Below are 12,137 nucleotides of genomic sequence, written 5' to 3' on the forward strand. Positions count from 1 at the left end.
TAACCCGCCCCTCCCGCCTCCAGGCGCCTCCATCGTGGGGGTGAACTGCCACTTCGACCCCACCACGAGCTTGCAGACCGTGAAGCTCATGAAGGAGGGCTTGGAGGGCGCTCGGCTGAAGGCCTTCCTGATGAGCCAGCCCCTGGCCTACCACACCCCCGACTGCGGCAAACAGGGGTTTATCGATCTCCCCGAGTTCCCCTTCGGTAAGACAGACGTTCTTATAAATTGTCTCAGTATCTTTGCCTGAGAAATCCCAGATGGCTTTGCCCAGCCGGAGAGAGAGCTTTTGTCGTGGGAGAGAGATAGCTGTCGTGTTCATTTCTTGCCCCTGGACTCTGTCCCTGCAGCCAACACTTCACACTGGGCATCGGCCGGGCAGGTAGGCCTACCATGGCAACAAACACCACGAATTTCAGTGTGAACCTGCGGCCGCAGCCTCGGAGTTGATGAAAAGGCCGTGCTCTGGGGTGGGGGTGGGGGTCTGTAGGGAGCAGGTCCTGATTCTAGCTCTGTCGCTGCGGTATGTGACCTCAGGAAATATCCTTTCATGCCTATGCTTTATTTTTTTAATCACAAGAATAAGATTAAATGGCTTACTTCCAAAGCCCTATTCCCTCTTTAAAGAATATGTTAATTGCGTATGTGTGTGTGTGTATGAGACAGAGAGACAGAGGGAGAGAGAGACAGAGACAGAGAGACAGAGGGAGAGAGAACATTTACATGTAGACATGTACATACATGTGGAGGCCAGAGAAGGACATCAGGGTATCCTACCCTCTCATTTTCCACCCTTTTTAAAGAAGTATTTCTAATTATGTGTATACAGATGTGTGCCTGTGTGTGGGTGTGTACACTCATGAGTACAGGTGCCGCAGAGTCCAGATCCAGAGCTGGGGCCATAGGCGGCTATTTTGAGGCAACTGTTTGTGACCGGCCAATATGGTCCCATCCCAGGTCCTCACGCTCGAGCAGGAAGTGTTCTTATTCACTGAGCTGTCTCTCCAGCCTTTTTCATTATTATTATTTTTTTTAATAAAAACAATTCAGACATGATATCATTTGTTCCAGGCCTGGAGCCCAGAGTTGCAACCCGATGGGATATTCAAAAATACGCCAGAGAGGCCTACAACCTGGGGGTCAGGTACATTGGCGGCTGCTGCGGATTCGAGCCCTACCACATCAGGGCGATTGCTGAGGAGCTGGCCCCGGAAAGGGGGTTCCTGCCTCCGGCTTCAGAGAAACATGGCAGCTGGGGCAGTGGTTTGGACATGCACACCAAACCCTGGATCAGAGCGAGGTCAGTCCCTCTCAACTCCAGCGGCTTCCCCTGTGTCCAAACGGAGCCAGGAAAGGACCCTTCCCATTCCCAGCACCACAAGGGTGGGCTAACTCCCCCTCCTCAGAGTCCCTCACAGAGCCGCTCCCTGAGCGGCTTCCCAGGTGATTTAGAGAGCCGGCTTCAAGACAGATTGTAATTTAAACAGCATGCCAGCATGCCAATGTGGGTCTGTACTCCGGTAGGGCGCCCCCACGGCATGCCAATGTGGGTCTGTACTCCGGTAGGGAGCCCCCACGGCATGCCAATGTGGGTCTGTACTCCGGTAGGGCACCCACACAGCATGCCAGTGTGGGTCTGTACTCCGGTAGGGCGCCCCCACGGCATGCCAATGTGGGTCTGTACTCCGGTAGGGCACCCACACAGCATGCCAATGTGGGTCTGTACTCCGGTAGGGCACCACCCATGTGCTGTCCACTAACGCTGATTCGCTTGATTTGTAAAGAGGTGAAGCTGGCTGGGTGTAGTGGTGTGTGCCTTTAATCCCAACGCCAGGGAAGCAGAAGCAGTCAGATCTCTGAATCCGAGGCCAGTCTAGACGACAGAACAAATTCCAAGACAGCCCCGGCTACACAGAGAAACCCTGTCTCAAAACAAAACAAACAAGCAAAAAGAAAGAGTTGAGTATATCTTAGGTCTGGGCAGTTCAATGAGAGGGTGATTTCTTAGGATCTGAGTTGAAGCTCCAAGCAGAACTGAGTGTAGCCTTGTATTCCTACTTTATATTAATGCCAAGTGTTTTGTGTCACGACTTTCAGAGCTGGGAATGGGGTGGTAAAACGGGCAAGGCCTTTCCTCAGAGCTCACATCCCATTGGGTAAGACAACCTAGAAAAGAAACCCAAAACTGGCACCAGGCTGGGCACCAACAACGTGGTAGAAACAGGAACGTCTGAATTCCGCTCCGAGAGCCTCACAGGGAGGAACGGCTAAGAAAATCAACGCTTGCAATCCCAGCACTTAGGAGGTGGAGAGGAGGACATAAAGAGTTCAAGGCCAGCCTCAGCTCCATCGTAAGTTTGGGTCCAACATGGTCTACATGCGTCACACACAGACTTGGAAGGAAAAAGAAAAATCAGCGGGAGAAAAGATAAAGTCGTTGTACTACCCTGAGACGGCCTGGATTACAGGAGGGAATGAGGGTCTCTGCCAACGAGGGTGGGATCACAGGAAAGGGCTCTGCAGTTAGTTGTTTTTACTCTCTTGGGGGGCCCACCACCCACTTCCCAAATAAGTCACACACAGAGGCTTAGTTTTACTTATAAATGCCCGGTCTTAGCTTGGCTTATTTCTTGCCAGCTTTTCTTAACTTAAATTGTCCCATCTACCTTTTGCCTCTGGGCTTTTTCCTTTTCTTAATTCTGCAAATCTTACTTTCACTCCAATCTGTGACTGGCTGGGTGGCTGGGTGGCTAGCTCCTACCATCCTCCTCTCCTTGTTTTCTTGTTTCTCTTCTTTCTTCTCCCAGATTTCTCCTTCTGTTTATTCTCTCTGCCTGCCAGCCCTGCCTCTCCTTTCTCCTGTCTCGCTGTTGGCTGTTCAGCTCTCTATTAGACCATCAGGTGTTTTAAACAGGTACAGTAACACAGCTTCACAGAATTAAACAATATTCTACAGCAGGGCTCTTGAGAGCTGGATTTTGAAGGCTGTATAGGATCCCACCCGGTAGAAACAGAGGATGGAGCTCCAGGCCAAAAGATCTGGGGTCTGCTCTACCGCTTTCAACAGATGTTGATTCAACACAGATATCTGTCAGGCACGGCTGTGGATGCAGAAGTAGCAAGGCACAGCCCGATCCCCAAAGAACTAACCTAAAAGACAGACATAAACAAGAAAGTTCAAATGGCATGGTGAGTTCAAGTACACAGAGGTGCACAGCAGGGTGAGCTCTGAGCTAATGGTCCACAGCAGCAAAGGGCAGAGGGGCGCTAATGAAGGAGCCTATGGAAGCTGCAGCCAGGGCTGAATTTTGAAGGATGGATTACATGGCCAGACAAAAGAGCAGCCTGAGGGGAGGCACTAAGCACTGGAAAGAGGATGGGATGTTGAGCAAGTCTGAGGGTGGAGATGGAGTTTCACAGAAAGCAGGCTCCAGGGCGAGGAGCGGTAGGTCCGTTACCATCAGTGTGCTTGCTAGTGTATGACTTCATCCCCAAGGGGGTGGGGAACCCAGGGCAAAGTTAGATTTTCAAGAGTTTAGCAAATGCAATGGCCTTTTAGACTTCTGGATAGGTCTACCAGACACGATGAGGTCAGAAGCTGAAGGGGATGAAATAAAACGAAGAAGGGTAGAGGCAGAATCCAGTCACAAGGACCAGCTCGTCTCCAGATGAGTGTAAATGTGGGGGCAGGGCAAGAGTGACAGAAGGAACTAGGGTGGAGGTGACCAAAGTATGTTATCCGCACATGAGAGTTCTGTCATGAAGCATATTATTTTACACAATTACTATATTCTAACAAAAGTTCTCTGTGTGGTCCTGGTTGTCCTGGAACTGGCTCTGTAGATCAGGCTGGCCTCAAACTCACAGAGATCCACTTGCTTCTGCCTCTTGAGTGCTGAGATTAAAGGCATGTGCCATCACCACTACCCAGCTAATAAAAGATTCTCAGATGTGGCCAGGACACAAAGATAGAAAGGTCGTATCTATTGGATAGAAACTATCCTGATTCTAAACTGTAGACTTTTGATCTCTATGCTTGGGTTCAAAGAAGATCTAAAGATTTAAGGGGCAAAAATGCCTTAATCTGGATTAATAAACATGTGTTCACAGCCATACTTTCAGAGACTAATAAGGGCTCTGGGGGTGTCCTGGGGATCCTGGTGTGTGCTTTGGATGTATTGTGGATCCTGATGTGTGTTTTGATTCCACAGGGCCAGAAAGGAGTACTGGCAGAATCTTCGGATAGCTTCTGGCAGACCATACAACCCTTCAATGTCCAAGCCAGATGCCTGGGGAGTGACCAAAGGGACCTCGGAGTTGATGCAGCAGAAGGAAGCCACCAGTGAGCAGCAGCTGAAGGAGCTCTTTGAGACACAGAAGTTCAAATCTGCACAGTAGCCGCAGGGCCACCATTTGGGGTGAATTCTTCTCTGTCTGGGCCGCAGCGTGCACAGAGAAGGAAGAGGTGGCTGAAAGGCAATGTTTGTGCTCATACCAGCCTGTACCTATGCTTGGCATTAGCTAGACAAAATAGAATCACGCATAGCATTTTACAGTTATAAAAGGATGCTCTAGAAGTGTACTAGAAACCAAGAGAGGAAACGTCCACAGTAAATCCTAAACAGATTTCCGGAGTGTCTGCCATGTTAACAGACATCCCAGAGATCACTGCAGCAAAAAGAAAAGTCACTCAGATGTTAGCCCCACTTCAGGTAGGAGGATGGGACATAGTAACCACTCAGGGACCACATCATAAACTGCACAGCAACCAACTTTATCTAAGATGCTGCTGGCAGTGAATCGTGGGGTCTTTGGAGCATGACCCTTGCTGAGAAACATTTTATGTAATAGCTCTGTAAAACAGAACATAGAACCACAAGGAAGAAATGAATAATCCATTCTGGGATTTTCTGTTCTTCCCCCTTCCATCCCATTTCATTAATAAAGACACAATGGTTGAAAAGCTTCAAGGCAATTTTTGTGGCCCATTGATGGTTTTGTTTTTGTTTGGTTTTTTTTGTTTGTTTGTTTTGTTTCTTTCTTTCTTTTTTTTTATTTTTTATTTATTTTTTATTTTTATTTTTTTGGTTTTTCGAGACAGGGTTTCTCTGCGTAGCTTTGTGCCTTTCCTGGAGCTCACTTGGTAGCCCAGGCTGGCCTCGAACTCACAGAGATCCGCCTGGCTCTGCCTCCCGAGTGCTGGGATTAAAGGCGTGCGCCGCCGCCCAGCACCCTTGATGGTTTTGATTAATGCTATGGAACACTTCAGATACGGGGCCCACCCAAGGTAAATATATCAGAGAAAACCAATCGTATGGGACTAGTTATTAAACATGCAGATCACAGAGTCCTGTTCTGAGAATGCCAGCATTCTCTCTGTTCCCAGACTCACTTCAACCACTAAAAAAACAGATGCATGCGGGGGAGGGAGAAGACAAGAATGAGTTGTTCTCTTTACGTGGCTCAAAACTGGACACACTGAGGCACTTCCATGAACCAGTTAGATGCAGAGCAGTGAGTCTATCCTTTGGTAGCTTAACAAATAATTGAAAAAAAAATGAGATGTGGCCAAGTGTGCTGGCTGCATCATCAGGGGTCTCTAGAGGAATAGAAGTCATAGGGTGAATCCATATTAAGAGGGGATTTATTAAAGTGGTTTATGATTTATTACAGCAGTTTACAGGCTGTGGTCTGGCCAGTCCAACAATGGCTGTCTCCCCAGTTCACAAGGCTGGATATCTCCGCTGGTCTTCAGTATACACTGGAATCCCAAAGAAGTGGGTTCCACCAGCAAAGGCATGCCTCAGATGAGCCTGCCAGTGAGAGTGAGGGCAGGCAAGAAGCAAAGGCTTCCTTCTCTCACGTCCTTTTATGTGGGCTTCTACAAGAAGGTACGGTCCACATTTAGAGTGGCCCTTCCGACCTCAAATGATCCAGATTCAGGGTGGCTTTTCCCACTCCAAATGATTCCCTTCACGGGTGTGCCCAGCTGCGTTGGTTTTAGTGGATGCCAGATGTGGTCAAGTCCGCAAGATTAGTCATGGAGGTGGCTCATGCCTTTTAGTCCCAGCACTCAAGATGCTGAGGAAGAAGCAAGAGGATTCTCTGGGAGTTCAAGACTAGCCTGGTCTCCTTACCAAGTTCCAAGCCAGCTAGAGCTGCATAGTGAGAACCTGTCTCAAAAAATAAGTAAATATTTAAAAAAAAAAAGGGCTGGAGAGATGGCCCAGTGGTTAAGAGCACATGCTGAGTGTGTGTGTGGGGGGGGGCTGTAAGACCATCTACTGGAGCATAAGTAGCCAATCAGGGGCCATATCCCTAAGGAGAACCGATTCTTCCTCAAGCCGTCAATTGCCAGTGAGTGGCTCCCCAGCCAGGGGTGGGGCTTCATGAGTCCCTCCGGAACTGCTGTGGTCTTTGGTTGGATTGATCATGTGTAGGTCCTGTGCATGCAATCACAGCCCCTGTGTGCCGTCACTTGTTACAACCAGAAAATTCTGCCGTGCTAATGAGTTTTGTGTCAGCCTGATAGTCATTTAGGAAGAGGGAACCTCAATTGAGAAAATGCCCCCCGCCCAGATTGGCCTATGGACAAACCTGAGGGATTTTCTTAATCGATTAATGATGTGGGGGGGCCCGCCCCGCCCATTGTGTTTGGTGCTCACCCTGGACAGGTGGTTCTGGCGTATCTAAGAAGGAAAAGTGAGCAAGCCAGTAAGCAGTGCTCTTCCATGGCTTCCACATCAGTTCCTGCCTCTAGGTTCCTGCTTGGAGTTCCTGCCCAGACTTCCGGATGAAATAAACCTTTTCCTTTCCAGATTTTTTCTTTTTTTAAATCACGGTCTTTTACCACAGCAATGCAAATCCTAGACATGCTGTATCCTGGCAAGCATTTACTCCTTCTGGTTGTTAAAATCTTTCCACACCCTCTTTTCTGGTCATACCTGAGCCTGAGGGGGAAGGGAGTGAGAAAAATGTGCTCCATTGGGGCTGAACACTCCACAGTCCGATCAGAAAGCGATTGGTTACTTTCACAGCATTTGCAACACTTTCGCACCTGGGGGCGATCTTGCCAGGCCACTTGTTATTGTACGTTTAACTGTAACCTTTCTCAGCTATTAAAGAAGAGCGGCGACACCGGCCCCTTCCCCTGCGGTCATCATTTGTGTGCACCCAAGTCCATCCTGGCTGCACTTAGGCACTCTGCGGGTTTAAAAAAGAACACATGGAGTCGAGAGGGGAAAACAGGGACATGGAGGAAGCCAGGGAGGAGGGAGGAGGGGTGGATTTCATCAACACACACTGCATGTGTGCATGAAATTGTTAAACAATAAAAAGGCAAGTGAGACTGTCTTGATTAAACTTGATTCATGGCAGTTCTGTAATTTTAGTCTTGTATAAAATCTCTACACCTCAATTTCCCCATCTATAAAAAAAAAAGTAGCAATGTTTATTTCTCAGGGATGGTAGAACATTAAAAAAAGATACTGTGTATGAAGGGAAAAGAAATTTCTGGAATTTTCTAGGAGTTAATCCCCTGTTCCCGGAACATGGATCTAAAGTAGCACACCTTTCAGAGAGAGCCAATCAAGAGTGGGCTCCCCCACCCCCACCCCCGTTTTCCTTTGCCAGCTGGTGTCTCCTTTGTTTCTCGTATTCTCAAGCCAAGTTCAGTGTTTTTCCATCTTAGAGGATAGAAACGCTACCAGACTTACAGTTGTCTTACTCTGAAAAATGTATCCCCCTTTAATATTCTTTCCAGAACTTTATTACTGCACAAAATATTACAGTCTTTCATCATTCTTATATCCTTTGATTTAAAAAAAAAAAATCTCATCAGAAGGAACAATGATGAAGCTATTCTTGAACTGTATATCAACACTGTCTCCTAGTGGCAGGCTTCACCATTGGACTTTTTTTTTTTAAATTCAGCCCCTCCTCCTCCAAGCACATATTGCTTCCAAACTCTTGTTCATTACAAGAGAAGGCTCATTTAATGCCTCAGAGTTTATTTGAGTTAAATAGATGTTTCTTTTCAGTAAAGGGTTTTTTTTTATATATATATTTTTATTTTAGTGGAACCAGAGCCCAAGGTAGCTTAGACATCAAAGTCCAAACGCTCCCTTTTAAGGGCAGGATTTCCAAGGCGGGATGCCAAGTCAGGAAGCTCTCCTTGCTAGTCCAAGGCGGCCAAGAAGGATGGTGTAGTTAACTCAGCCCCACAGGAGAGTGGAATCAGAACAGATGGTTCACGAGGCTAAGGAGACATCTCTGGCCCCGGGAAATAAAAATCCCTGGAGTTACTCGGATTTGGCATAAACTGAATCAACTTTTCAAATTATGGTCTGGCATTTCTTCACATGTCTGCAAAACACGTCTGCATTGGGCAGCCAAGCAAATGCAGAGGCATAGGGGATCTGGGAACTGGACTGGAACAGATCAGAACTTCAGTTCCCAATGTCTCCAGATGGGGGCAGCAGCTCGCCAGCAGGGACTACCTGAGAAGCCCTGGCTTTGCTTTGAAGAGCTGTTTCACCAACACAGATTCATGTTACTTGGCAGAAATGTCCGTATCCCTTTTTGTTTTGGTCACTTTCTTTCCAGCCCTAAGACATGTGAATCTTTGACTAACATCCAGGACAACTAACCCAGCAAGAAAAGCCTTATATGTCTTCAACCAGATACCCTAGAATTCTCCCCTGCTGTGAGCATAGTCATGTGCTTGTCAACTTTACAGACTGTTTTTCCCAAACAGCTACCCGTTACCCAACAACATGCCCTCAGCCGGTCTGGAACTTCTCACAAGCTGCTTACTAGGTCAACGACTCTGAGTCTGAAACAAGGAGAAAGTCAGCTTGAAGGAGGAAAAGCACCCGGGAGCGGCATGGGGAGTAAGCATGCATGGTCCTGTGTGAAAGAACTAAGGACCCAGCATCTTCATAACGAATGCTCAGCATCCCAACCACAACAAAACACGGCAGACATCCGAATGCAAGACTTTGTGACAAACGGCCATAGGCAGTGCAGGGCACCTTGTGGAAAGTGACCGACTCACAGCTAGGGAAAGCAACAGCCACAAATGCTTCCCCTTGGAAAGCAGCTCCGACCTTGGAGAAGGGACAACGTAAAGGTGGAGAGTGAGGGGACAGGTGTCTTCGCTGCACTGCTGTGAGCTGCTGGAATAGCGCCAACCTGGTCAAGCACAGCAGAGCCATAACATGAGAGACAAGAGACAGAGACCCACAGACAGGGAGAGACAGACTAGCCAGACTGAGAACTGCGTTTTACTTTCATGAGAATTCAAAGCTGATCACACAGGAGTCTTAGGACAAAGGTGGCCATCCTTAATGTAAGAGTTCGTGTTGTTTTGTAAATAAATGGACTAGTTGGGTGGTTCTGATTTTTTTTTTAACTATTAAAATTGAACACATTGAGTGTGCTGTTGAAGCCCTGTAATCGCAGTCCTGAGGGAGCCTGAGCTGGAAGCATCCTGAGTTGGAGGCCAGCCTTGGCTCCATAGGGAGACCAGATCTCAAAATACAAAGGAAAAAGCGGGGGAGGGGGGAGGAGGGGGAGGGATGGTGGAATGGGAAGTGCTAAGTTGTATTTGATTCTCATTTTAGCTTTTTAGTTTGTCCTTAAATTTGATTAATTTATGTGCCATTAAACTCGTGATAATTTTAATGAGGTATTTGACTTATGTTTATTTTTAAATCTGTGAGTTTCCCATGTACATTTTCACATGAGAATAATATTTATTTATTTATTTAGTTAGTTAGTTAGTTAGTTAGTTGGTTGGTTGTTTTTGTGGGGTTTTTGTTTTGTTTTGTTTTGTTTTCTTTTGTGTTTCATGCCTGGTTTCTCTGTGTAGTTTTGGTGCCTGTCCTGGGACTGGATTTGTAGACCAGGCTGGCCTGGAACTCACAGAGAGCCACCTGCCTCTGCCTCCTGAGTGCTGGGATTAAAGTTGTGCACGACCATGCCCAGAGAAAATAAGTTTCAAAGGAAATAGCTTACTTTTAACAAAAAATATATTTCTCCAAATTCCTAAAATATCTTTGGCAATCACCAGTTACATGCAAATTATTAAGTGCTATTTATAGGGTGCATAAATGTGTGTTGTTTTTTTTTCAGGGGGTTCAGTTAGACCTACGTGCCCCCGTTCTCTGCTTATTTGTTTTAATTTACCACATGGCCTTGAAAGGAAGAAGCTGAAAATCTTTTTAAAATAGCTCAAACCTTTCTCCAGCTCAGCCGGGCCATTCTTCCAATTATTTGGACTTAATGAGATTTTACTGTTCTTTGCAGAGGTTCATGTCACGAACATCTGAACCAGCTTGGTGGGACTCAGCCATTTCTCAAAAACACCAGGGCAATGCAACAGAAAAAAAAAAAAAAGTAGCGGATGCCTTTAGAGTCAGGAGTTTGGGGCACCCGTTCAGGCTCTGCTCTTCCTTATTGTGAGAGGTCCAACAAGTCATTACTCCTTTCTGGCTTTCTCAACTTCACTTCTTCTGTGAGAAGACAAACCTCAGACACAGATTTCTTCCTAATTTGCTGACACCGGTACATAGCAGCCTCAGTCGCTGCCGATATTTGCTGAGTGCCACTCGGTTGGTGGGTTTCCAGCAGATTTAATTGTTAATATTATTCCCTGGCTAAACAGACATCAGACTAAAATAACACTGTTGGGGGAGGGGGTGGGGCTGCCTTCTGAGTAACCTCTGCCTGGTACTGAAAACTGAAACCATCACACACACAAACGCAGCCCTGTTTCCTTATGGGGTTTGGGTCTGTGGCTTTTCAGAGTATAGCTGTCTATTTCCAGGGCTGGGAGTTCTTTGTAAGTTTACATAAGCCATAGAAGTTCCAGAAACTGTCATGTGGATAATCCCCGTTTTAGAGTTCTGTGTCTTCCGAGGAAGGGACCGAACTGGCTTCTCACATTTTGGGAAGATAAAAGTTTGGGAATGAGAAATGGCAGAATTATCCTCTCCTGGAGCTATTCTCAGCAGTGTGATGAGTCCCAGAGTGATGTCTCCAGCCTGGACTGTTCCCAAGAACGTGGGCACACATCAGTTCAGCCTGTAGACCTAAGCCAGCATCCCTGCCTGTGCCCCACACCCCTTCTCAGGGTTACCCAGACAGTGTGCCCAAACCTGGACCAGGTCCTATATGACTTCTGCTTACCAGGGGTGACTTCCTCAAAACTCTGTCCTCCTCCAGGCTAGGAGTGGCCAGTGCCAGCTGTGCCCCCTGAGAGAAGCACCCCCAAACCTGAACCAGATGGCACAGGACTCAGTCCTGGTTTGTCCTCTTCTGGTGCTCAGTGCCCTTCTACATTTTGTCTTCACATCCTACTCTGGGTGCGCTGAGAAGCCCTGAAAATCACAGACTTGGGTTCTAGGAAGGGACCCCGAAGGACTGGATGGTTTTCATTAGCTGCAGATGTTCCTGTCACCAGGTCTGATGGGAATTCGATGTCTAGTACGGGACTCTAATTTGGGATGTTTTCATGTCAGACACAAGACAAGGTCAAGGTTCTGGGCCACAGAAGTTCTTCTGCTAGTCCTTGCCTTGATGGAGACTTATCTCTGCTCCACCCAAAATGTTGCTTAGGGAGGTCAACTCACCTCTCCACAGGATCCCTTCCTCATGTCAGCCCATTTCCTAGGAATGTTTGTAACCTCCTCTGAGGTCACAATGTCAACAGGCTATTACAATCAATGTCCCTGTCGTCATGGAGGTAATGCCATTGTGGTCTCTCGGCTGATGTGAAGTCATGTGAGATAAAGAAGGGACATTCCTTGAGTGAATGAGACCTCTCTTCTAGTCTCATCCAGACTCACTCTCTCCTAATGGAGGTATGTGGCAGCCAGGAGTGTAGGCAAAAGCCAAGGAGGTCTCATTGTGCTGCCGATACCTAAAGAATTAGACAAGTTCAAAGATGTGTCCTCTCACACGTAGGGTATAAAATTCCAAATGACAGGGGCTGGAGGGATGACTTTAGTGGTTAAGAGCACTTGTTCTTCCAGAGGATCTGAGGTCAGTTCCCAACACCCACATGACAGCTCACAATTATCTGTAACTCTAGCTCCAGGGGATCCAACACCACCTTCTAGCTTCTGTAGGTCACA

The 12,137-nt window shown here is 47.2% G+C and overlaps 1 protein-coding gene and 1 long non-coding RNA gene across 3 annotated transcripts in view; one reads left to right on the top strand and one right to left on the bottom strand.

Moving 5' to 3' along the window:
• The window catches only part of Bhmt (betaine--homocysteine S-methyltransferase), a 21,700-nt gene extending 16,725 nt beyond the window's left edge, over positions 1-4,975 (top strand). The window contains exons 6-8 of the mRNA XM_037209500.1: positions 24-206; positions 1,072-1,300; positions 4,212-4,975. Coding sequence (XP_037065395.1) covers positions 24-206; positions 1,072-1,300; positions 4,212-4,398 — 599 coding nt within the window. The 3' untranslated portion in view covers positions 4,399-4,975. The remainder of the gene's footprint in view (positions 1-23; positions 207-1,071; positions 1,301-4,211) is intronic.
• The window catches only part of LOC119088735, a 14,957-nt gene extending 3,275 nt beyond the window's left edge, over positions 1-11,682 (bottom strand). Inside the window, exon 1 of one of the 2 annotated variants that reach the window (XR_005092437.1) lies at positions 11,634-11,673. This is a non-coding gene — a long non-coding RNA (uncharacterized LOC119088735). Of the gene's footprint in view, positions 1-11,633 lie in introns of both variants that reach the window. The other variant, XR_005092438.1, reaches the window with a different exon arrangement.
• Positions 11,683-12,137: the final 455 nt, after the last annotated feature.

This window comes from Peromyscus leucopus, chromosome 11, assembly GCF_004664715.2.
Source record: "Peromyscus leucopus breed LL Stock chromosome 11, UCI_PerLeu_2.1, whole genome shotgun sequence".
Classification (NCBI taxonomy): domain Eukaryota; kingdom Metazoa; phylum Chordata; class Mammalia; order Rodentia; family Cricetidae; genus Peromyscus; species Peromyscus leucopus.